At 41.9% G+C, this 26,634-nt stretch overlaps 2 protein-coding genes across 2 annotated transcripts; one reads left to right on the top strand and one right to left on the bottom strand.

Annotated features, from left to right (window-relative positions):
• Nucleotides 1-22: 22 nt before the first annotated feature.
• LOC129829252 (gamma-tubulin complex component 2-like) lies at nt 23-16,863 on the bottom strand. Its single transcript, XM_055890952.1, has 18 exons — nt 16,760-16,863; nt 15,634-15,794; nt 15,387-15,515; nt 15,091-15,261; nt 14,684-14,843; nt 14,288-14,495; nt 13,883-14,082; nt 12,039-12,228; nt 11,726-11,871; nt 11,377-11,557; nt 11,099-11,279; nt 6,879-7,051; nt 6,561-6,689; nt 6,332-6,452; nt 5,874-6,017; nt 3,955-4,083; nt 3,517-3,680; nt 23-462 (listed from the first exon to the last, which is right to left on the bottom strand). The coding sequence occupies exons 2-18, from the start codon at nt 15,781-15,783 to the stop codon at nt 387-389; spliced, it is 2,652 nt and encodes an 883-aa protein (XP_055746927.1). The 5' UTR covers nt 15,784-15,794; nt 16,760-16,863; the 3' UTR covers nt 23-386.
• Nucleotides 16,864-17,033: 170 nt separating this feature from the next.
• LOC129829256 (BTB/POZ domain-containing protein KCTD5-like) lies at nt 17,034-26,113 on the top strand. Its single transcript, XM_055890958.1, has 6 exons — nt 17,034-17,707; nt 18,000-18,108; nt 20,630-20,721; nt 20,937-21,032; nt 21,229-21,354; nt 21,958-26,113. Exons 1-6 carry the CDS (start codon nt 17,354-17,356, stop codon nt 21,985-21,987), a joined length of 807 nt encoding a protein of 268 aa, XP_055746933.1. The 5' UTR covers nt 17,034-17,353; the 3' UTR covers nt 21,988-26,113.
• The last annotated feature ends 521 nt before the right edge of the window (nt 26,114-26,634 follow it).

Below are 26,634 nucleotides of genomic sequence, written 5' to 3'. Positions count from 1 at the left end.
GATCACAAAAGAGAATGCTTGGTGACATTTCATATTTTTTTATTGAACAATAAAACACAAAAACAATTTTCATGAGGTAAAAAAGAAGTTACCCATAGAGAGGTCCAGGTTTTCTTTAACTTCTTCTGAGAGAAATTCATACAGTTCATGGTTATTTAATCCTATGCCCATATAAAAGGTAAAGGGGGAAACACCATATAGCCGTATAGTCAAATCTATGGTGATAGTTTCTTGAATCAAACACTAAACAGCTTTATGTTTGACAGCTTCATGCTTGATGTGGAGAGGAATGTCGTCGTTGAAGTTGGGTTTTATATGGGCATGAGTAGGAGAAATACATACTTATAGAGTGGATGACCATCATGAACACTCACATAAAAACAGTGCTATGTAGCAGCCTTCTGACTTCTCTCTATAGCCATCCTCTCAAGGCGCTCTGTGTAGAACCCGTTGAAATCCAACCTATGGAATCAAGTTCAAAGCAGTTTTTACTAGGATTGTAACTATAGCTAAGCCTATCCATTTAACTAACTAAGATCTATAGACCAGGGGTTCCCAACTCAGATCCTGGGCCCTTTTTCCCCAAAAGCAAGCTGTAATTATTTTTTTTTTTTTTAAAGCTTCATATTCATCATCTCCAGCACCATCCCAATATCAACATATGTGAAAATATGTTTTTCCAAAGGCATCAACCAATTATTAGACAATTAGTAGGCAATGCCTTAACATAATTGGTTAGAATCACACGATGCACACCGATGAGGTCAAGTGTCTTATATCGGCTGAAAGCTTAAATTATTGTTAATATAACTGCACTGCCCAATTTACAGTAGCTATTACTGCGGAAAAATGCCATGCTATTGTTTGAGGAGAGCGCCTAACAACAAAACACTTTTTTCACCGCAATAGGTTTGATAAATTCACCTCTGAAGGTGAAATGTGTACATACATTCTGAAATCTTGCTCTGATTTATCATCCAAAAGGGTCCCAGAGATAATATGAAGTGTCGTTTTGTTAGATAAAATCATTTTTTATATCCTAAAAAGACCCATATAGCATGCACTATCGATTTTGTATTTCCACTCGTTCAATTTGCAAAGAAAGGAATCTGTGAAAATCTAACCCTAAACGTTGTTTCAACCAGTCAAATCACATTTGTATGTATTCCTCAGAGATCCTAGAATGTAACCAGACTTCACTATATCATTAGGGGTGTAGTATATCCTATAGGACACCAAATTTGGTCAGAGAGCGACGCCTTCATGGCACGCCGATGACGCAGGCGGTCTTCACTTGATCGACTCTAACTTTGTCAAATAAGCACCAATCGGGGTCAAACAAAGCTAGCTAGATAGCCAATGAGCTGGGATTTACGGTGGTATCCGGAAACCCTGTATGTGTCGCAAAATGTAGCTGCTAACCTTGTGCGACAGCATGCCTTTTCCTTTTGGACAACAATTATAAGAATATTCAAAGTTATGAAAACTGGTTGTTTTGCAAATGTTGAACTTATAATATAATACTAATACTGGAAAAGCTAAATCAAAGTCCAAGTATACAGATTTGATGATATTTTTGCAGAAAAATGTCATATGAATGCAAATGTCTCCTTCAAGATTTGCCCAAACGTACCTGGGTGACTTCACACTAAATGTCATGTAGTTCGCTCATACTTCAAGAAACTTTGCACATACACAGCTGCTATCTTGTGGACACCATTGGAATTACAACCAGAGTGATGGCTAGAAGTGGGACCTTTCTGTTGCATTTCAAAGATGGTGGTAGAATAAAAATAAAAACAGTTGGTTTCTTCTTTGTATTTTCTTCTACCAGATCTATTGTGTTATATTCTCCTACATTCACTTCACATTTCCACAAACTTCAAAGTGTTTCCTTTCAAATGGTACCAAGAATATGGATATCCTTGCTTCAGGGCCTGAGCTACAGGCAGTTAGATTTGGGTATGTCATTTTAGGTGAAAATTGAAAAAAAGGGGTCTATCCCTAAGAAGTTTTAAAGGGAAATGTAAAAAAAAATGTCACTTCATATTCATCATCTCCAGCACCATCCCAATATCAACATATGTGAAACACATTTGGAAACACTTCTGTTCCTCTACCTTTTTTACTACAAAACACAGAAACACTGCAATTTTTGCCCTCCCAAGTTACTTTACAAACAGAAGATCTCTGCTAAACATAGAATCACATGGTTTATCAGTCTTACGATAACTTCAGTTGACGACAAATACAAAGTTGCCAACTTCTTTGCAATTTCTACAAACACGCAAAGTATATTGAAATCAAAACTGAGATGACTGCATTAAATTAAACAGTAAGCTATAGGCCTATTTCAATCATACTGAAATACATTTCATGTTCAATCAATTGAGTTCTATTGTGCTACTTGTAGGCTACATATTTCATGATGAGTAGCCTAACGTGCGCAATTATGTGCCAAATCTGTGATTTTTATAGGGTAAGCATTAGAATAAGCAGTGTGAGCGTTTGCAGCCGTGGTCATCTCTCTCTAGGAGCTGATCCATTGTCAGTATTGTGAAATTATTCTAATGTTAAGGAAAGATTTGTATGGAGAAAGCTGATCCGAGAGCAGCGCTTCCTTTCTTTCGATCCTATCAGTATTGACACATGCTCCAACAACACACTTAGTGACCGTTCTCTCTGCATGTTATTTTGGAAAAGGCATGTTACATCTTCGACCGTTGTAGGAAAGATGCATTGTTAAAAACACCCGTAAGCCTAAGTTCCATTGAGAGTTGCACTTGAAAACAGTCGTTATTTACCGACTGCCTCAGACCACTCGTAGAACGGCAATTGCATCGTTGGATAATTTTTTGCCCTTCCACGTCACTTTATACACAGATCTCCACTGAACATAGAAGACATTCATCCGTCTGTCTCTCTGTGACCGCTGACAACTTCAGAACGAAGTTTACTACAAATAAAAAGTTGCCAATGTCTTTGCAATTGTTACAAATAAGCGAAGGATAAAATGATGCTTCAAATGAAAACTGAGATGACTGCATTAAAAGATAAATACAGTAGGCTATATAGGTCTATATATTTAAATCAATTTCATGTTCATAATTGTAGACATTTTTGCCTTAATATATTTCATGATGTGTAACATGATGTGCCAAATCTACGATTCAGTGCATTATTATAGAATAGGCTAAGCATTAGAATTAGCCGCCTCAATATTTGCAGCCAGATGGGTGATAATGTATCTCTAGGCTGATCTGTCGTCAGTAGTGTGGAATAATTATAAATGTTATGGTAAGACGTGAATGGAGAAAGCTGATCCGAGCGCTGCACAGCGATGATCTTTCTTTCGATCCCATCATCAGTATCGACACATGCTCCAACGACGCACTTAGTGACCGTTCTCTCTGCGGGGTGTTTTTGCGAAACGCATGTCACATCTTCGGCCAAAATACGTCTAAGTCTAGATTCCATCGCTATCGAAAACCGGGCGCTGTGCAGTAGTAGACCCACCTGTAGATGATGTTAATCATGCTGTGCTCACAGTCGTTGGTGCTGTAGACGCTGAGCTTGTCCAGCAGGTCCAGGAGCAGTGTACTGAAGTTGCTGTCGAATTTGCTGACGGTGGCTTCGAAGCCTGCGTCTGACTGCAGGGCGTCCACGTGCTCCGCTAGGAACTGACAACGTGAGAAACCACATAGGTAAGACACTTGCTGATTGGAGAATAGCATAGCATCTCACATCATCAATCATGCTATATTTGATAGGTAGCATTTCTATTCTGTCTCAAATGCTAATTGCCATCATTACAATACTACTGTATTTGGTTGTTGTTCTATATAACATACTCATGTAAAACACTGATTTTCATACATGTTTAACCTTTGAAAACACTGCTACAAGTTGGTTAGTGAGTATCTGCTGTAAATGAGTGAGTATGTGTGTAGTTACCTTGGAGGTGAGTCTCTTCTTCTCTTGCTCCTCGGTGCGTTCGCTCTGGGTGGGAGGACCCTCCATGGTGCCATGCTCCAGAGACAGCCGGTTCATCTCCCGGTCCAGCTTCATGCTCCGGGTGAAACGCTATACCAGGAAATACAAAGTATTCAGACCCCTTGACTTTTTCCACATTTTGTTACGTTACAGCCTTATTCTAAAATGTATAAAATATTTTTTCCCCCTCATCAATCTACACACAATACCCGATTATGACAAAGCAAAAACTGGTTCTGAATTTTTTGCAAATGTATTAACAAAAAGAATCTGAAATATCACATTTACATAAGTATTCATACCCTTCTTCACTCAGTACTTTGTTGAAGCACCTTTGGCAGTGATTACAGCCCTGAGTCTTCTTGGGTATGATACTACAAGCTTGGCACACTGGTGTTTGGGGAGTTTATCCCATTGTTCTCTGCAGATCCTCTCAAGCTCTGTCAGGTTGGATGGGGAGCGTCACTGCACAGCTATTTTCAGGTCTCTCCAGGGGCATTTGATCGGGTTCAAGTCCGGGCTCTGACTGGGCCACTCAAGGACATTCAGAGACTTGTCCCAACAGGTGAAGGTTCACCTGTTGGAAGGTGAACCTTCGCCCCAGTCTGAGGTCCTGAGTGCTCTGGTTTTCATCAAGCATCTCTGTACTTTGCTCCGTTAATCTTTCCGTCAATCTTAAATAGTCTCCCAGTCCCTGCCGCTGAAAAACATCCCCACAGCATGATGCTGTCACCACCATGCTTCACCATAGGGATGGTGCCAGGTTTCTTCCAGACGTGACGCTTGGCATTCAGGCCAAAGAGTTCAATCTTGGTTACATCAGACAAGAGAATCTGGTTCATCATGGTCCGAGAGTCCTTTAGGTGCCTCTTGGCAACTCCAAGCAGGCTGTCATGTGCCTTTTACTGAGAAGTCCGTCTGGCCACTCTACCATAAAGGCCTCATTGGTGGAGTGCTGCAGAGATGGTTGTCCTTCTGGAAGGTTCTCCCAACTCCACAGAGGAACTGGAGCTTTGTCATAGTGACCATCGGGCTCTTGATCACCTCCCTGATCAAGGCCCTTCTCCACCGATTGCTCAGTTTGGCCAGGTGGCCAGCTCTAGGAAGAGTCTTGGTGATTCAAAACTTCTTCCATTTAAGAATGATGGAGGCCACTGTGTTCTTGGGAACCTTCAATGCTGCAGACATTTTTTGGTACCCTTCCCCAGATCTGTGCCTCGACACACTCCTGTGTCGGAGCTCTATGGACAATTCCTTCAACCTCTTGGCTTGGTTTTTGCTCTGACATGCACTGTCAACTGTGGGACCTTATATAGACAGGTGTGTGCCTTTCCAAATAATGCCCAATCAATTGAATTTACCACAGGTGGACTCCAAGTTGTAGTTACATCTCAAGGATGATCGACGGAAACAGGATGCACCTGACCTCAATTTCGAATCTCATAGCAAAGGGTCTGAATACTTATGTAAATAAGGTACTTCTGTTTTTTTTTTATAAATTAGCAAAAATTTCCAATAACCTGTTTTCACTTTGTCATTATGGGGTATTGTGTGTAGATTGATGAGGAAAATATTTAATTTAATCATGATTAGAATAAGTATGTAACTTAACAAAATGAGGAAAAAGTCAAGGGGTCTGAATACTTTCCGAATACACCGTAGGCACACATTTAATAAGGATCACCAGTGAGAGACACTGTGCAGTCATACACTGCACACTGGGGGGGAAGATATTAGGCTACATATCATAATACTGCAGTCAGATTATCTAATGTGGCATGAGATGCACGTCAATTCAAACATTCAAAAACACTACATGTAAGCTCCAACAAGCTGCCTTGACGTTCACGGTTTTGCAGTTGCGTCCCACATCCACGCACCTGCATGCAGTTGGTGAACATGACACACACGGACATGAGCTTGGAGAAGATCTTAAGCAGCTCTGGGTTGGTCAGCATGCAGTCCTTCAGGCAGTTGTCCAGGAAGCTGGTGTGATGACACAGCACGTCGTCTATGTTGGAGGCCTGGGGAAGACGAGATGGCCTATATTAAGACATTCCTGATCAATGCAGGGCTTGGGACTGTTACGACAGTGTGCACTAAGCCACAGCATGGAGTTATTAGGAGCAATGAAAATAAATGTCATTGGGACTGGAAAAAACGTTTGACCATAACAATCTTGGGTCAAAGCAAAGTAAAGCCTCACGCCTGACATTTGTAATGGATGCCACTACTACAACATGCACAGAACAATTATGTTAGAAGCAACTATAGGCTAATACATAATAGCACTGAATGCTATCAAGGTGAATAGCAGCCTTGGTTACAATCCACTCACAGATTTCAAGTTCTTCTCCATGATATGCCAGGTGGGCTCCATGACTTCAAACATCATGTAGTACTGGATGTTCTGTACAAAGTTCAGCATGCGCTGTCTCAAGGCAAACGCTGTCGCAAACCTACAGGGAGGAGGAAACCAGATAGTTTATATCAGAACTTGATATTAGGAAGCTGGCACTAGAGAAACAAACAAGGAAGGTTTAACTGAAGGAGTTTCGTCGACTCACCACTTGGCCCTGTGCAAGGCGTACTGCTTGGCTGTTTTGTTGCTGATCCACACGTTGCACAACAGCCTCTCGACATGCTTGCAGTAAAAAATGTGTCGGAACAGCATTTGGTATCTCGTCAGCGCTTTCCTGAAAAATACAAAAATATATATATACAAGTTCAGAACACATGATTATAGCATTAGCATTTGGCACGCCCTGGTTTATCCTATCTTCAAAGGAGCCTTTTTTCACCTTCTTTTAACCAGGTCATACTGAGGTCCGAAGACCTCTTACCCAAGGGAGACCTGGCCTTGGATATAGCCCCGGTGTACCTACCTGTTGATGATGAGCGACAGCGGCCACTTGACGATGTAGTCAAAGGAGAAGGCCTCCAGGCCGCTGAGGGCCACCTCGGTGGGGTCGGCATTGATGATGGCCTTCTCCTGCTTGGTCTCGATGGCCAGCACCCGCAGCAGCTGGGTGATCACGTCATGAGGCATTAAGTCAATCTGGGAAACAGGAACAGAGGGTGGGTGGATGGGTTTAGTGTGAAGCCCCTCCCAAAACAGTCATATTACATACCGGTTGTTTAACTTAAGTCTTTTATATGTATAGCCTATAAACAATTGTGATTCTGCCCTTCAGCAATTTTCTATTACTGTGCTAAGGTGCAGCTATAAGAAATGGTTCTAATGCAGTAAACAGCAATGACGCCATTTGAATAACAAGATAATAAATAACTTTAGGTTCTCCTTAAAGTACTCAACAGTGTGCCCAGCTGCTGTATTATTTCGTATTTTTTATTGGGATCCCCAATTAGCCAACACAAATAAAATACATAATATAATAACATAATATACATAACACTGAGGCCAACTGCTTGAACAGACAGTTTGGTACCTTCAACACATCAACACCTCACACAAAGATCAATAGTGATGCAGTCAATCTCTCCTCAACTTTTGAGCCAGGAGAGGTTGACATGCATTGTTACTGACATTCACGCTCCCTGTACATTAAGTGAAGTACGTGCTGCTCTGTTCTGGACCAACTGCAATTTACCCCATGTCGCTCTTTGCCGCACGACCACACAACTGGGCAGTAGTCCAGGTGCAGCACAACAACGGCCCGTGGGAGGGTCACGGAGAGACCTCTTCCCATTTTAGCAACCATTGAGTCAATATGTTGTTTTGACCATGACCGCTTGCTATCTAGGTTTACACCCAGCAGTTTAGTCGCCTCATCTTGGCTCAATCGCCACATTATTCGATAATAGATCTAGATGAGGTTTAGGGTTGAACGAGTGATTTGTCCCAAAAACGATGTCTTTTTATATTTAGCACCAGCCTATTGCTAGTTACCCATTCTAAAACTGACTGGAGCTCAATGTTAATGGGTACATTTATTTATTTTTGTGTAAACGCCAACATACATACTGTTGAGTCGTCAGCGTACATAGTTTGACACACAGGCTTTATTCAAGGTCAGTGGAAGGTCATTAGTAAAAACGGAAAACAATAATGGCCAAAGCCGGCTGCCCGGCTGTACACCAATCCAACTCTCAGTCCATAAGTAAAAGGATACAAATCCATAACACCTATGTTTTTTTCAGCAACAGGTTATGATCAATGATCTCAAAAGCTGCACTGAAGTCTAACAGCTCCCACAATCTTCTATCAATTACTTTCAACAAAACATTTGTGTCAGTCCCGAGCATGTTGAGTGCCCTTCCTTATAAGCATGCTGAAAGTCTGTCGTTTGTTTTCAGTCAAATAAGTTTGTATTTGTTCAAACACTATTTTTCCCCAAACGTTTGCTAAGTGTCGGTAACAGGCTGATTGGTCGGCTGTTTGAACCGGTGCTCTGATATTCTTGAGCAGCGGAATGACCTTTGCCTCCCTCCAGGCCTGAGGGCACACACCATCTTCTAAGCTTACAGTGAAGATGTGGCAAACAGGAGTCGCAATGTATTCCGCTACCAACCTCAGCAATTTACCATCCAGGTTGTTGGTACCAGTTGGCTTGTCCTTATTTATAGATAGCAACAACAACAAAAAAATCACCTCTTTCACTCCCACTTTGTGGAACTCAAAACTACAGTGCTTGCCTTTCATTATTTGGTCCGTTATGTATGAATATGAAGGCTCAGCGTTTGATGTTTGAATGTCATGCCTAAGATTGCTAATCTTTTCAACAAAACGTTATTAAAGTGGTTGGCAATATTATAGTTATTATTGTTATGAACAAGCCATGTGCCTCAATGAAGGCGCCTGCCTGATGGATGGAGCGGAGTTGGCTTTCTAGAATTTAATTTAAGGTACTCCAGAGCTTTTTACTATCATTCGCTATTTTAATTTATCTTTGATCCATAGTATAGTTTTTGCTTTTTGTTTAATTACGTGATTTCTCAATTTACTGTGTTTCACAGTCTGCTGTGTTGGCAGACTTATTTGCTATTCCCTTTGCCTCATCCCTCTCAGCCACAGTTTTTCAATTCATCATCTACCAGCCACACGGGACCAGTGGTCCCCATTAATACAGTGGTCCCGTGTGGTTCAGTTGGTAGAGCATGGCGCTTGCAACGCCAGGGTTGTGGGTTCAATTCCCACGGGGGGACCAGGATGAATATGTATGAACTTTCCAATTTGTAAGTCGCAATAGATTGACTCAAGGCTGTAGTCACTGCCAAAGGTGCTTCAACAAAGTACTGAGTAAAGGGTATGAATACTTATGCAAATGTGATCCGTTTTTTGGTTTTAATACATTTGCAAAAATGTCTAAAACCTGTTTTTGCTTTGTCATTATTGGGTATTGTGTGTAGATTGAGGGGGGAAAAAACGATTTAATCTATTTTAGAATAAGTCTATAACGTAACAAAATGTGGGAAAAGTAAAGAGGTCTGAATACTTTCCGAATGCACTGTATTAATGGGGATTTGGTAGTTCTAACAGTTTCTTGATGGGCACATGCCTATTAGAAACCGGAAGAAGCAGTTTCATAAATGCTTCATGTGTGGCATCAGGTTGTTCCTCATTACATACATCAGACCAACAAATATTTTTCACATCTTCGACATAGGAATCATCATTACACAATTTTAGGTCCAGTCTTTGGAACTTTGGTTTTTATAGATATGGCTATTATATTATGATCACTACATCTGATGGGTGTGGATATTGCTTTAGAGCAGATTTATGCAGCATTAGTAAAGATCTGATCAATACACGTGGATGATTCAGTTCCTATTCTGTTTGTAAATACCCTGGTAGGTTGACTGATAACCTGAACCGGATTGCTGGCATCGGTTACAGATTGAAGCTTCTTTTTGAGTTGACAGCTTGATGACAACCAGTCAATATTTAGGTCACCCAGAAAATAGATCTGTTGATATCACATACATTATTGAGCATTTCAAACATCTAGTCCAAATACAGACTTTTAGCAACTTCCTACGAGAATAGGAGGCAGATGAACCTGTAGCCATATTATTTCTACATCATCTGACAGAGGCTGAGAGAGGAGCACAACAGGAGTATGACTCGACATACATAGCAACACCTCCACCATTTGCATTTCTCTCTTTTCTATATATTCTAGAACCATGTATAGCTACTACTGCATTAAAGGAATTATCCAAGTGTGTTATAGAGACAGCCAGAATATGAATGTTTTCTGATGTTAGTAAGTTGTCAATTTCATGAACCTTGTTCGTCAGAATACATGTTAACATGGGCTATTTTTAGTACTTTTCAAATCAAATTTGATTTGTGACATGCGCCAAATACAACAGGTGTAGTAGACCTTACCGTGAAATGCTTACTTATAAGCCCTTAAAAAAAAAACCTCTGCATTATTGGTTAAGTAAGAAAATATTTGCTCAAAACATTAATACAATAACATTTTATTATTATTTTTTACTATAAGGAGGCAATATACAGGGGGTATCGGTACCGAGTCAATGTGTAGTGGTAGAGGTTAGTTGAGGTAATTGAGGTAATATGTACATGTAGGTAGGTTGCTTGCTTGTTTTTAGTGCTACTCTGAGAGGCAGATGCGAGGTAGACATGTCAGTGACATTTACATTTGAGCCAATTATACTGATTGGGCTGCCCACAGCGGGCATGTGATTATTGCTGACAATACAATCTGAGTTAACAGTTAAAGGAACATACATTAGGTTACTTACATTGAGTGCACTTTTATTTCTCTGGGATATACTGTAAAAGGATTTCCATGTCCTGCTTATAATGACAGGGAGGACTGGAGCGCTACCAAACCCAGACCGTCACTCTCAAACTTTCTTCAAGTACTGTAAGCTGTATGCTCAGACAAAGAGAACTTTCTTCAAGTACATCTTTTGGGAAGGTTACATGAGCCTATTCATTCATCATAATGCATGCATGAAATAATATTTCAAAACATACTGTGTACAGTATGTATTTTAGGTCATGAACCGGAATAAATAAGGAATTAGGCTCCTCTCCTTAATAACCACTAGATAGCGCTGTTGTAATCAAAATAGCATAAATTACAGACTGGTACTCTAGCATATTTACCTTCAGGTCATCTTTGAATGGGTCTGTGTTAGCAGTACTCATCCTCAGAGCCAGCTCTAGCAAGGCCTCCAGTCGGGGAGGGACAATGTCATCCACTGGCTTTTTGAGCTCCTCTTCCGTCAGGTCCATGAAATGGACAAAGAAATCTCCCTTGTCCATCAAGAAGTAGTGCTTGATTGACCTAGGAAGAATACATCTCTTAGCATACAACAGAACATACCAAATTCGAAAAACCCATCAGACTTTATTGACATATTTATGGTTTTGTTGTTGTTTACCTAAGGCGTGCAACCAGCTCCTTCTCCTCCATCAGGAAGTCTAGGAGGACCTTACTGGCGTAGTAGTAGGATTTTTCTATCTGCTCCACATAGGCTCTCTCCTTCAGAGTGTAAAGGACCTCTTTAGCATCCGGACAAGTCACGTCCCGGCCACACTCCCTCACCACATTGAGATATTTACCTATAGAACAGGACGAGAAGAAAAACAAACTCTAACAACTCAGCAAATGATCAAGAACTTGATACTATTCGTTTTTCACAGGAACACAGTGAATTGCACTGGGCATTGTCAGGAAGCAGTAAAAAGTGATCGGAACAAATCTGATCCGAATAGTATGACGTGTCGTACCTGTACTCAAAATTTTGTCTGCCATTTTCTGAAGAAAGGATGGAATTCTGTGCTGTACGATTGTGTACCGCTGATCCCAATACTTGTCGTTGTAGTCCTCTTGGATCTTCTCTTTCTGTAGCTCGTGCTCTTCTACCATGAATTCACTATGAAGACAAAATAAAATCACCAAAAATGTGCTGAACTAACTCATCGTCTGAAATCTAAATTGTGTCTTAAGTCATATCCAAGCCTGTGACCCGGTAGAAAAGTACTGATGTGATTCAATGTAAGAATTGTGGTAAATGAGTTGAGCGACAAAAGTAACCTGTACCTGTAAGGGTCCTTGATGATGCCTCTATAGATCCATTTCTCCAGTATCTCAAAGTAAGGGACACTAGCTGCTTTCGTGAGGTAGAGGCATAGTTCCTGGGCCTGACTGTCGCCAGTGTAGTTGAAGGTACGATCGTGAAGGAGGCTCAACGTCGACCCACCCATGCAGTCTCCTTTGTCCACCGAGGAGGCTTTGAAAACAGAACATGCAACCCACTGATTAAATAAACATCAATAACCTTTGGATAATTTTTTTTAATACTATGAGTACTTTTTACTTTGGGCAGTCTGCAACAACATACCTTAATGACCATACCATACACACAACCATCACCAAATCATCATAGACCATAAAACAAGACCGGCATAACACCACTGACAGGTCAGTTTAAGCATAATACAATTGAATGTCCAAAAGTGTGTCCAAAAGTGCAACGCAAATATATCTACCAACCACATTATATTGTATGATCGAATATATGATGCATATATGATGCATACGCAGACGACACTATTCTGTATACTTCTGGCCCTTCTTTTGACACTGTGTTAACAACCCTCCAGGCGAGCTTCAATGCCATACAACTCTCCTTCCGTGGCCTCCAACTGCTCTTAAATACAAGTAAAACCAAATGCATGCTCTTCAACCGATCGCTGCCTGCTCCTGCCCGCCTGTCCAACATCACTACTTTGGACGGCTCTGACTTAGAATATGTGGACAACTACAAATACCTAGGTGTCTGGTTAGACTGTAAACTCTCCTTCCAGACCCACATCAAACATCTCCAATCCAAAGTCAAATCTAGAATTGGCTTCCTATTCCGCAACAAAGCATCCTTTACTCATGCTGCCAAACATACCCTTGTAAAACTGACCATCCTACCAATCCTCGACTTCGGTGATGTCATTTACAAAATAGCCTCCAAAACCCTACTCAATAAATTGGATGCAGTCTATCACAGTGCCATCCGTTTTGTCACCAAAGCCCCATATACTACCCACCACTGCGACCTGTACACTCTCGTTGGCTGGCCCTCGCTTCATACTCGTCGCCAAACCCATTGGTTCCAGGTCATCTACAAGACCCTGCTAGGTAAAGTCCCCCCTTATCTCAGCTCGCTGGTCACCATAGCAGCACCTACCCGTAGCACGCGCTCCAGCAGGTATATCTCTCTAGTCACCCCCAAAACCAATTCTTCCTTTGGACGCCTCTCCTTCCAGTTCTCTGCTGCCAATGACTGGAACGAACTACAAAAATCTCTGAAACTGGAAACACCTATCTCCCTCACTAGCTTTAAGCACCAGCTGTCAGAGCAGCTCATAGATTACTGCACCTGTACATAACCCATCTACAATTTAGCCCAAACAACTACCTCTTTACCTACTGTATTTATTTATTAATTTATTTTGCTCCTTTGCACCCCATTATTTCTGTCTCTACTTTGCACTTTCTTCCAATGCAAACCAACCATTCCAGTGTTTTTTTTAGTTTTTATTTTACTTGCTGTGTTGTACTCACTTCGCCTCCATGGCCTTTTTATATTTTTATTTATTTATACATATATCTGTTTGCCTTCACCTCCCTTATCTCACCTCACTTGCTCACATTGTATATAGACTTATTTTTTTATCTTTTTCACTGTATTATATGTTTGTTTTTACTCCATGTGTAACTATGTGTTGTTGTATGTGTCGAACTGCTTTGCTTTATCTTGGCCAGGTCGCAATTGTAAATGAGAACGTGTTCTCAATTTGCCTACCTGGTTAAATAAAGGTTAAATAAATAAATAAAAATAAATATGGATCATATATAGATGTTTTATTGTTTGATCATGAAGGCTTTACCAATGGAGGCTAGGATCTCCATGGTCCTCATGGTGGGCTGGATGTAGAACCAGAGCTTCTGCAGGGAGAGCATGCCCTGCCTGTGGAGGTGCTCCAGCTGGGTCACCAGGATCAGGTACTCCTTCATCAGGGTCCTCATGGCTGCCGTCAGGGCGTGGTTCACCTGGCCGTACTCAAAAGACGACTTCTCCTCAATGAAGCTGCCAGACATAACACAGACAAACAATGTTAGCAGCCAGACATAACACAGCCAAAATGTCATGCCAGAAAACATAAACCAAATGATTTGACAACACAATAGACATTTTCCTTTGATACATCTCCAGATGGTGTAAGGATCTACATTTGAGTCTAGCAAATGAGACAAAACAAAGTAGCTATATTCCCCTTTTAAAGTTCACTCACCGTGTTATAGTAGAGTAGTATGAGGCGACTGGTAGTATCCTATTGACCAGCTCCTTGATGGACATGTCAAGGGTTGGGTCAACGATGAAGGAGCGATTCTGCCTCCCGAGGACAGGCTGGGCTGTGATGTCTCTGCCGTCCACACCGACCAGCACAAACAGCAAATCATCAACCAACGCCTGCTCCTGGGCTGGCAGGGGCATTGTACCTGATAATAAAACACCAACGAGATTATTTGTGGCGTGCTCATCCTCATAACCACTAAACCTACCAGGTACATTTTCACACATTTTGTTATTACATGAAAATGAGCAGCCACTCAGTCAGTGAAACAATGCAGGAATTTCATGAAGTCAATCAAAATATGTCAAAGTGAGATATGAGGAGCCTTCATACCAATGGCCACTGCTGGGTCTCCTGCTGCTGTGGCACCGGTGATGAAGTCCCCAATCAGAGCAGGACGGTCATACACCCAATTGGGAAACACCGGGTTGGGCTGAGTGGGGTTCTTTTTGTTGTGTCTGTCCCTCAGCATCTTTCGTGTGACTTCAGCAGACTGCAAACATGGGGGGAAAAGTAGTAGAACTTCGATATGTATTCAACTCTAGCCTTTTCAAAACAAATTGGTCCGGCTCACTTGAGGTAGTCACATGCGGGCCAGGAATTTTTCCTCAATACATGACCTGACCTAGTAATAGTAAAAATATGTAATAGACTATAATAGGGCATCAGGCCTTTCCTGGTCAGGAAGAAAATATCCTGGCCCTAATCAAAATTAACCTTAAAATGACACGAGTACACACCTGGGGCACATTGGAGCTGGCAGTGACGTTCCCCAGCTTCTTGCGCAGCTCTTCAAGTTCCTGCATTGACATCTTAGTGCTGGTTGGAGGGATAGCAAAGGTTGTAATTGTTGTCGCATTAGCAGACGCTTCAGACCTTTCTTTGGCATTCTGTTGCAGACATTGGAGCATCTGGAGAAGATCAACGCACAACACAATGTTATTGGGACATAACATAATATTGTACTGTACTTGACATTTGAACAGCGCAGTTGTCAGCATCTGAACAACATTAGATGTGAAATGTTAGTGATTACCTCTTTATCCTCACTAAGCTTTGATAGGAGGTAGACCAGTGGGTCCAGATTGCGGACATTTTTTGACTTGAGCTCATCATATTTCCTGAGGAAGTCCTCTGGCGTCTTTGAATACTCTGCTATTTTGACCTGTGAATGAAAGTTTAATCAACGTTGAAAGTTTAATGAAAGTGTAATCATCTGTAGGAAATGCATAGGAAAATCATAAACCTATGAAACATTTGCCAATAACTTCCCCATCAATCACCTTTGCACTGTGTGCAGACACTGTTGTGGTGATGTAAGGTGTCCTGTTCTTCTGCAGTAGATCAATAAACACTTCTGCCCCATCACCTCCTCGCACATGAAGCAGACTGAGCAGCTCATTGACATCATGGTGTATCCGAAACTCACTCATGGCTCAGGCAGCTGAAATGAGAAAGGTGGTGATAGTCAAACCTCTGTCAACTCTCTAACAACCAATCGGTTGAAAATTGTCATACTGGCACTTCAAAGTTGAAGCATGCAAATGTGTAAATGAATGTGGTAAATTGCTATCTTCCACCACGGTCCTGATGTTGCAACTTCTCTGGCTGCATAGGGACACGACTGGTGTTGTTTCAGATTCTAGCGGGTGCCCTAGTACCGTACGGTTCCCAACCAGTGGTACTACGACCCTTGGGGGTACTTGCCCTAGCCACAGGGGGCACTTGAGAAGACTCATGAAACCGTAGGCCTACTGGTAAAATTCATGTCAGGGGGTACTTCAGGGGTACTCTGGGCTGAGCAAAATTCAGTTGGTGGTACAGAAACCGAAAAAGGTTGGGAACCACTGTCTAAATCACATTGCTAGATTGCCATTATTCCCGAGAGCATTATATAGCTATTTCCAAAACTAGCTATGAAGCTAACTTATTCGTCTTCAACTTGGCTCAATTTGGCCGAACTAGTGAACTAGCCAGCCAATGTTACCAAGCAAGCTAACGTTAGTTGGCTAACTTTAAAAAAAGTTTAACCTTTATTTAACTAGGTAAGTCAAGTAAAGAAGACATTCTTATTTTACAATGATGGCCTACCCAGGCCAAAGCCACCCCCAACCGGGGCGACGCTGGGCCAATTGTGCGCCGACCTATGGGACTCCCAATCACGGCCGGTTGTGATACAGCCCGGGATCGAACCAGTGTCTGTAGTGACGCCTCTAGCACTGAGAAGCATTATCCTTATACTGCTGCGCCACTCGGGAGCTAGCTAGTTACGTTAAATTTAAAGTAGGGTCTGAAAATAGAGCTTTGAACTATATAGCTCCCTGGTTAGCTAATGAACGAAATCTTAGCAATGGCATTATGATTAACAGCATGCAACATTGATCGCTAGCTAGCTGTGTAGCACATTACCTGAAGCCTCTGTTGACTACAAGCAGTTACCGCCACGCCAACTACCTGCAAGTGGCAACCAATGGTATCAACACAACGTTTACTCAGTATATGATTTTTCATAATAAAGGTTCAGATATAAAATCCTCTAATTAAAAGTACTTCATATAAGGAAATTTACAACATCACCAACAGAGAACACATTTTTAATTTTAAATCTCTATTGTATGACTGACAGCAAGCAGAAAAAAATGTATATTTATTTATTAACTCTTATTTTGGAGGGGGAAAACGACATAGCGGAAGTATACAGTAATGACGTTACAACCCGGAAGGATTGCCCTCTTCTGATTAACGTTTGAATAAACAAGAATGACCAATTTGTTTTAGGAAAAGATTGCAAGCGACGTGTCAAAACATATTTAGTATATTTCAACTGAGTAATATCGGTGTCTTGTTTAGAGGGTTTATGTGTGGAAATTATCGAATGTGTATAGCAACGCCCTAATGTCAGCCACCTTGTTGGGGAAAAAGAGCCCCGTTGTGTTTACAAATCGATAAGCATTATTGTTACCCTGAAGTGTAATAATAGTGGTGGTTTTTGACGAAGAAAATATGGCCGAATTGCATGTTGTGGAGCAGAGTGTTGCTGCCACAATAGAACAAACCGAGCACCGTGATGTCCGAGGCTCTGTTCGGCTGGCTGCTTCGCCCACTCTCATGGTTTCACCGCGGAGTAGCTTGCCCACCAGTCCTGGGGTGTCGAGTTCTAGTAGAGCGGTGTTTGGGTTCCCAATGAAGAGCAACCTCAGTTCCCCATCGGAGCCAGCCGAGAAGCCAGAATCCCGCTGGGTTTGCCTAAATGTCGGTGGAACCTATTTTGTTACAACCAAACAGACATTGTGCAGGGACCCCAAATCGTTCCTGTACCGATTGTGTCAAGAAGATCCGGATTTGGACTCTGATAAGGTAACTTAATCTATAATAATAATTTTTGGCATAACGTTCTATCATCAATAAAGGTGCATCAATGTAGCATTCATAATGCACTGCCGCTCATCGCGCACGAGATGACACCCAAACACTTTAAAATGCCTAGCTAAAATGTTAGACAATTGTAACACTTATTAAAGTGTAATGCTCAGCCATTTTACAATAATGCATTATTTTATGTGCATGTGAAGAAACACCAGAGAAACCTTTATCTGACACTCAATAACAGACATGTGATTTGCATTTCACACTTTTATAAATATCCTAGGATGAGACGGGTGCTTACCTAATCGACAGGGACCCCACATACTTTGGCCCCATTCTGAATTACCTGCGGCATGGGAAACTGATCATGGACAAGAATCTGGCAGAGGAAGGTAAGACTGTACAAATGGTCCCCGAAGTGTAAAATACAACCCCTATCACACACCATGCTTTATTTAGAAGCAATGGGATTCTGCAGATGTGTAATACAGGCCGTTGCCCAATGGTTAGTATCATTTAAACAAAACCAAAAATAATTTCACCTTTATTTAATTAACCAGGTAAGCTAGTTGAGAACAAGTTCTCATTTACAACTGCGACCTGGCCAAGATAAAGCAAAGCAGTGTGACACAAACAACAACACAGAGTTACACATGGAATAAACAAGCGTACAGTCAATAACATAATAGAAGAAAAAAAAGAAGGTCTATATACAGTGTGTGCAAATGGCTTGAGGAGGTAAGGCAATAAATAGGCCATAGTAGTGAAGTAATTACAATTTAGCAAATTAACACTGGAGTGATAGATGAGCAGATGGTGATGTGCAAGTAGAGATACTGGTGTGCAAAAGAGCAGAAAAGTAAATAAAAACAATATGGGGATGAGGTAGGTAGATTGGGTGGGCTATTTACAGATGGGATATGTACAGCTGCAGCGATCAGATAGCTGATGTTTAAAGTTAGTGAGGGAAATATAAGTCTCCAGCTTCAGCGATTTTTGCAAATCGTTCCAGGCATTGGCAGCAGAGAACTGGAAGGAAAGGCGGCTAAAGTAGGTGTTGGCTTTGGGGGTGACCAGTGAGATATACCTGCTGGAGCGCGTGCTACGGGTGGGTGTTGTTATCGTGAGCTGAGATAAGGCGGCGCTTTACCTAGCATAGACTTATAGATGACCTGGAGCCAGTGGGTTTGGCGACGAATATGTAGCGAGGGCCAGCCGACTAGAGCATACAGGTCGCAGTGGTGGGTGGTATAAAGGGCTTTGGTGACAAAACGGATGGCACTGTGATAGACTGCATCCAGTTTGCTGAGTAGAGTATTGGAAGCTATTTTGTAAATGACATCGCCGAAGTCGAGGATCGGTAGGATAGTCAGTTTTACAAGGGTATGTTTGGCGGCGTGAGTGAAGGAGGATTTGTTGCGAAATAGGAAGCCTATTTTACATTTAATTATGGATTGGAGATGTTTAATATGAGTCTGGAAGGAGAGTTTACAGTCTAGCCAGACACCTAGGTATTTGTAGTTGTCCACATATTCTAAGTCAGAACCGTCCAGAGTAGTGATGCTAGTCGGGCGGGCGGGCGCAGGCAGCGAATGGTTGAAGAGCATGCATTTGGTTTTACTAGCATTTAAGAGTAGTTGTAGGGCACGGAAGGAGTGTTGTATGGCATTGGAGCTCGTTTAGAGGTTAATTAACACAGTGTCCAAAGAAGGGCAAGATGTATACAGAATGGTGTCGTCTGCGTAGAGGTGGATCAGGGAATCACCTGCAGCAAGAGCGACATTGTTGATATATACAGAGAAAAGATTCAGCCCGAGAATTGAACCCTGTGGTACCCCCATAGAGACTGCCAGAGGTCCGGACAACAGGCCCTCCGATTTGACACACTGAACTCTGTCTGAGAAGTAGTTGGTGAACCAGGCGAGGCAGTCGTTTGTGAAACCAAGGCTGTTGAGTCTGCTGATAAGAATACGGTGATTGACAGAGTCGAAAGCCTTGGCCAGGTCAATGAAGACGCCTGCACAGTACTGTCTTTTTTCGATGGCGGTTATGATATCGTTTAGTACTTTGAGCGTGGCTGAGGTGCACCCGTGACCAGCTCGGAAACCGGATTGCACAGCGGAGAGGGTACAGTGGGATTCTAAATGGTCAGTGATCTGTTTATTAACTTGGCTTTCGAAGACTTTAGAAAGGCAGGGCAGGATGGATATAGGTCTATAACAGTTTGGGTCTAGAGTGTCACCCCCTTTGAAGAGGGAGATGACCGCGGCAGCTTTCCAATCTTTAGGGATCTCGGACGATACGAAAGAGAGGTTGAACAGACTGGTAATAGGGGTTGCAACAATGGCGGAAGATAATTTTAGGAAGAGAGGGTCCAGATTTTCTAGCCCAGGGGATTTGTACTAGTCCAGGTTTTGCAGCTCTTTCAGGACATCTGCTATCTGGATTGGGGTGAAGAAGAAGCAGGGGAGACGTGGGCAAGTAGCTGCGGGGGGTGCGGAGTTGTTGGCCGGGGTTGGGGTAGCCAGGAGGAAAGCGTGGCCAGCCGTAGAGAAATGCTTATTGAGATTCTCGATTATCTTGGATTTATCGGTGCTGACAGTGTACAGTGGGCAGCTGGGAGGAGGTGCTCTTATTCTCCATGGACTTTAGTGTCCCAAAACTTTTTGGAGTTAGAGCTACAGGATGCAAATTTCTGTTTGAAAAGCTAGCCTTTGCTTTCCTGACTGACTGCGTGTATTGGTTCCTGACTTCCTTGAAAAGGTGCATATCGCGGGGACTATTCGATGCTAGTGCAGTCCGCCACAGGATGTTTTTGTGCTGGTCGAGGGCAGTCAGGTCAGGAGTGAACCAAGGGCTACATCTGTTCTTAGTTCTACATCATGTGACTAAACTATTGGTTGGCTCTCTCAGGTGTCCTTGAGGAGGCGGAGTTCTACAATATTGCATCACTAGTAAGGCTGGTCAAGGAGAGGATACGGGACAACGAGAACAGAACATCTCAGGTATGTCAGGGAAATGCAGACATAATGAATGGAAAGGCCTTGGACTGGGATGGATGATGCCATTGATGTTGTGAAATAGCACATGCTAAACCAAACACTAAAATGTCAGAGGATGAGTGTGTTTACATGACACTGTTCAAAAGCAAAACATTTACTGGCAAGCTAACCCTCATGTGTACAGGTGGCTTTTATTGTAGTGTCTGTTTTTCTCTCAGGGACCAGTGAAGCATGTGTACCGGGTGCTGCAGTGCCAGGAGGAGGAGCTCACCCAAATGGTGTCCACAATGTCAGACGGCTGGAAGTTTGAGCAGGTGAGCCTAATAGTCCTCATGTCACACTTGCCTTTAAATCTATAGGTCATTGGTGGTAAGTCTGGTAATGTCCCTCCCTTTTTCCAGTGCCTTAAAAGGTTATTTTGAAATCTCAAACTTTGCCTAAAATTTCATTTGAAGATGACTTTTAAGATTATTTACAATCCCACTTACCCTTTACCATTTCCCCTCACAGCTCATAAGCATCGGCTCGTCCTATAACTATGGCAATGAGGACCAGGCTGAATTCCTGTGTGTGGTTTCCCGGGAGCTCAACAACTCCACTAACGGCATTGTTATCGAGCCCACTGAGAAGGCCAAGGTGAGATCAGCATTTGAGAGTGTCTGGAACTCATGTGTTGGGCATGAAGTCAGAAGATTCTCGCTTGTAGGGATAGTTCACTGCAACATCAAAGTTTGTCAGGCGTTTCCGACTTCAAAAGTGGTCTAATGTGTAGATTGAGCTGCATTGTTTCCTTCAAATAAGATCATGAAATTAGCCGGTGCCTAATCTCGGAAACCCAGAACTAAAGTCTTGCATAATTATGTCAGATGTTCGATTAGGTTCTGGGGGCAGATGTGTTAGAAAAAGATACAAGAACGAGGAATGGAAGGAGACCTGTAGCTCCATCCCCCTCTTCAAGTCTATGGGCAAAAAGTCCCCTCTCCTTCCTAAATTTGAAAGGTGCGAACACCTGCGAAACTGTGATTTCTCCAAATGATCAGTGACGAAAACACCTGAGCATCGGAACAAAGTTCCCCGTTAGTCGTCGCATCCCACAGTCTGTTGACAGATGCTATGATACCATTTATATTGCGTGCGTCTGTCCGTGAGAGATTAGCCAGTGCCTATCTCTCCCACTCATTTTGGATTGAGGTATATACTGTTGCTGGATCTAGACTGACACGTTTTCTCTCCCTACAGATCCTCCAGGAGCGAGGTTCACGGATGTAAAGAGACTCCCAGGCCTGAGCTTGCCCTTCTCAGCTCATGTGACATTTCCTGACGTCTCCTGCACCACCTCAGCCATGGTTCATATCTTCACCCCTTCCACCACCAACCCCACTCCCCCCTTCACCTCCCCCTCCTCTGGATGTGCCTTTCCACAGTGGGGGGGGTTCCCATCCTCCTCGCCTACAATGCTACAACATAACCCCATTGCCATTTCTTATTTTCAGTTATATTCGTGAACATTTGAGGGATTCTGAAGAGATGACAATAGAGTATTTATTATTAAATGTAATACCTTTTGTCATAAGTTGGATTTTGAAGATTCCGGTTTTGCCCCTGATCATAGCCCCCCATCTTGTCCATAGTACATCCACACAGAGCTAAATCATTGTCACTGTCCTCATTCAGGTGATCACACAGTTAATGGGGAGCCGTTTCCTTTTCTGTCTGGCTTTGTCGACTCGGTGGAAATCTGTGATCATCTCCTCAGGACTTTCAAAGGACAAAAAAAGAAAGCCGAAAAATCTACTGACTGTGACCTGCCCCCTTCTACAACCCTGAAGATTCACCAATGGGGTGAGAGGATGCTGTAAGCAACATAGCCCACCCTCTGACCTCCACTCCTAGTCCTTACATCTCCACAGCTGGAGCGCTAAGGCAGTTCATAGTTGCTTGGGAAGCTGAAAGCCGAGAGGTGGGGCTAAGGACAGAGAAGTCACTGGAATATTCTACAGCCCTCAAATTCAAATCTGGACCTCAAAGCCAGTTCTACTGCTTTTTTTTGTTATTCTTCCCCTCTAATCGTGGACTGATTTTTAACCTGGGACACCAGGTGGGTGCAATTAATAATCAGGTAGAACAGAAAGCCAGCAGTAGTCCGGACCTCGTTGGGTAAAATTTGAACACCCCTGTTCTACAGCATCTCTCTTTTGGTCTTCTTGTGCAGTCAGTCCTGCTCTCACAGCAACTCTTGCCCAATAAGACCAGACGATAGTGGGGAGATACAGACCCTTGTCTAACAGAGGCTCCACCCCACCATAGTTCATCAGTGACTTCTACTGCTGAGCATCCATCACACACATTTTCTTTTTGGCTCGGGTCAAAGTTCTTTGTCACCAGGAGGGCACATATTTTCTTACAGCCGTACTAAGGATGTTTCAGTGCAAAAGAAAACACACAACTTAAAAGACTAAACCACACACACATGTACACAATTGTCAGGCATGTGAGGAATATAAATCTATATATAATGAAATTATATGGAGAAAAAAAATGAATGCAAATGATGTAGTTATTCATTTCTGTTTCATAGTTGTTATATTTGTGTAGTATGGGGAGTTCTATTCCATTGAGCGAGGAAATATCACTCCAATGTTTCCCCCAATGACAAAGGTGTACGTTTGTGTATGTAGTGCCTCTGCTATTCATCAATGATTTAAATTATGATCAGCGACCCAGTTTTTCAGCGACACATCTTCTAAGTCGATTTTTTTTGTTACTTTTAACCCTTTCAAATGATCCGTCTTGCAGATATACTATTATGTTCTCTTTCATATCTTAGAATTGTAATCGGAGATTAAAGAGACGGGTTATTGAATAAGCTTTTATTTGACATCGAAAGATGGTATGTGTCCTATACAGTGGTCTTGTGACCCTGTTGGACTTGTATTCGTCTGTATGATGCCTCAAAGCCTAGAGCCCCTTTTCCCTCTGGCGTTGTTTCCTTTTCATGCCAATTGTCACTCACTCTGCATTTGCCTGTTACACACCTTGGTGTACATTCAGTTGAACAGCTTTGCTTTACATTTTTGCAGTATTTACTGTATTAATTCTGTAGTATGCTGAAATGAATGTTTTAAATACCTACGTTTGGATCTTTTTATAGAGTAGACGTAACCACAGGAACATTGGGTATTGAAAATTCCGCATGGATGTGACTTCAGCTTTTGACTTGTTACGTTGGGGGAAAAGAAGGAAATTATACTTTGTTTCTCACAGTGTCACATCTCTCTGTGCCAACCAACAGTGATGGGTACGAGCTTGTCTGGAGTATAGCTCTCTTATTCACATATCATTGTCCCAGGAGTAAATCCTGGAATTACCCCATTTGTAATACTTCTGAAAAGTTAAATTTATTCTTTCAATCTGACTGTGTACTTAAAAGAAGTACCCTACAGGTAACCAATATCACATCATTTTTGTTTTACTGGCGTCACAAAATCCATACACCTTTTCCTGTGTATAATGAATATTTGGTGCAATTATGTTATATCAGCATGATTTAAGAATGCGTTCGGCTTAAAACACACACAAATAATTACCTGTGCTGTTGTCATGCTCCATGACTGTTTTATCAGACTCTAGAGCTCTGACAATGTTGCTGTGACTTTTATTTCTCTTCTTGGAGTGGATGTTGTGCAATTCTACTATGAAACTGGGACAAAAGTGCAGTAGTGCACAGACTGTGCTGCTAGAAGAATGCCTGACTGACTGTCTGATAGAGAGACACCTTCTCCTCTTTGGGCCTTTTTCAAAGCTCACAGAGGTTGTTCTATTTCCCTTTGTCGTGTCCAGTGTTGTGCCTTTGACCTGTGTTGTGCACAGTTGTCCCCCCCCCGCCCGTGGTTTATGAGGCTCGTATCGGAAATGAAAAGCTACAAGACACAGAGGGACTCGTGTTGTGTGGTCTTCGGTTGGTTCAATCTCCCATTTATTAGTCAGTGAGAGGAAAAAGCCCCCTGGAATAGACCTTTACGAGTCTATTCTGTCGTCAAGACTAGGGCCTGTTTGTTTATGTGTAATGCAGATTCATACTTAACTCCTTTTCTTTTAATGCCAATACTTTTGAACCAAGCCTCCTGTATTGACCCCTGTAGCTCTTGAACCTTTGCCTGTGTTTGTCGCTGCATTCTTCCGGTTTTCTTTCCTGAAATGTGTGTAGACTGTAGGTGTGGTTGGCTTTGTAAGTTTATCCCACAACCAAGGCAGAGAAAAGGAGACCGTAGTTGTAATCAAAGCAGGGCCCCAGTATATCTTAGTAAAAACCAGCAGTGCACTTTTCTTTTGGAAAAACGTCAAGACTGCATAAGCCACGTTTATTTGGCTTTCTCTCTTGAATTGCATGTTTAAGGTAATTTATGCTGTTTATTTTGATGCCATGATAACTATACTGACAGTTGTTTTGCTGTATTGTTTGCGTTCACTTTTGAAGCACTTATTTTTACGTTCAGTGAACCCAAATGTCTCCATTTGACATTTATTTGTTTTGTTTATACTTGCAGATTGATTCATCCGATTTTGAAAAGGAACTTTTTATTCGGATAAAAATGATCATTGCAAAAAAAGAAAGTGTTCCCCATCACTGCACCATTCAGATATTTGTGCAATTTTAACAAATCTGCAAAAACAAATACTCTCATTCTGGCACGTAAAAACATGAGAGCATGCATTGTACTAGAGATGATGTTATGTACTGGAATTTGTCTGACCTCTGTGTTAGTGCAACGTGTATTTGGTGCATGGTTGGAGAGCAGAGGGAAGGCATGGCTATGTGTTAGGTGTAGATTTCTTGTGTGGAACAGTGGGTCTGCAACTAGAAGTATTCTCTAATCATGCTTTGTTTTTATGTTGTTTTTGTATCCTGTCATGTCAATTTAACAGTAGGCCTAGCTAAAAAAAAAAAAGAACTAGCTTAAAGTTAACCTCAAATTAACATTGTCTAATGAAAACTGAACAAAACTGCATACCCCAACCTTGGATTTAGTATCAACTCAAATTAAAACTACACATGCAAAATGAAAAGGATCATTTGAATCCTGGCTCATTCTGCCGTAGTTAATCTGTAACACCTGCATGCATTTATAAACATACACACACACACACTTAGACGTACTGAAAATGTCAACTATTAACAGTTATTTTAAGTGTATTAATTTATCAACAGTATTAATGTCAAATGTGATTATTGTCAATGGAGACTGTGTAGAGTGAAACTTTTTGTCTGATGTCCTTTTGCTTTTATTTATTTTATATTTTGGAATTTTGTCTACCAACGTAGTTTCTTTAAATGTAACATTTTTAACAAAATCCAGTCTGGTTTTTAATCATAAAATGTGTCTGTGTTTTAAAATGTGTGTGTGTAACTTGTGTTTTGTACAGCTGTCTACTAGCCCCAACGGTTCCGCCAAACCCAACGGTTCGCCAAGGTTTACATCGTCTGGCCTTGTGCAATACACTCCTAACCCCCCCACGTCCGGTTCGTACATAAAACATCCTCCATTCAGGCTGCAAAGACATTGGTTTCCTCCTTAACTTGATTTAATGGGGGGGCTGGACTAAAAAACCTGGGAAAATATGTGTACTGTCTAAACATCGCTCATTCAATAGCCAACCATGCTCGAAAGTAAAATAGACCTGTAAATATAACAAATATTTTACAGTATGAGTAGGCTACAGTATTGCTGTGCAATAGGAGCCCGACATCATACCTATTTAATCTCGGAGCAGGCCTGGAAATGCAGGACAATCCACATTTATTTCAAAAGAATGGACTGATTCCACAAGCCATCCAATGAAACAACAGCTGACATATCTGATTGTCCATTTCACCAGCACTGCATAAAATATGATTCCTAGGAGAAAAAGAAAATG

The sequence above is a fragment of the Salvelinus fontinalis genome, chromosome 30 (assembly GCF_029448725.1).
Source record: "Salvelinus fontinalis isolate EN_2023a chromosome 30, ASM2944872v1, whole genome shotgun sequence".
NCBI classification, from domain to species: Eukaryota; Metazoa; Chordata; class Actinopteri; order Salmoniformes; family Salmonidae; genus Salvelinus; species Salvelinus fontinalis.
The sequence above is the reverse complement of the archived record's forward strand: the minus strand, read 5'-3'. Positions and strand labels throughout refer to the sequence as shown.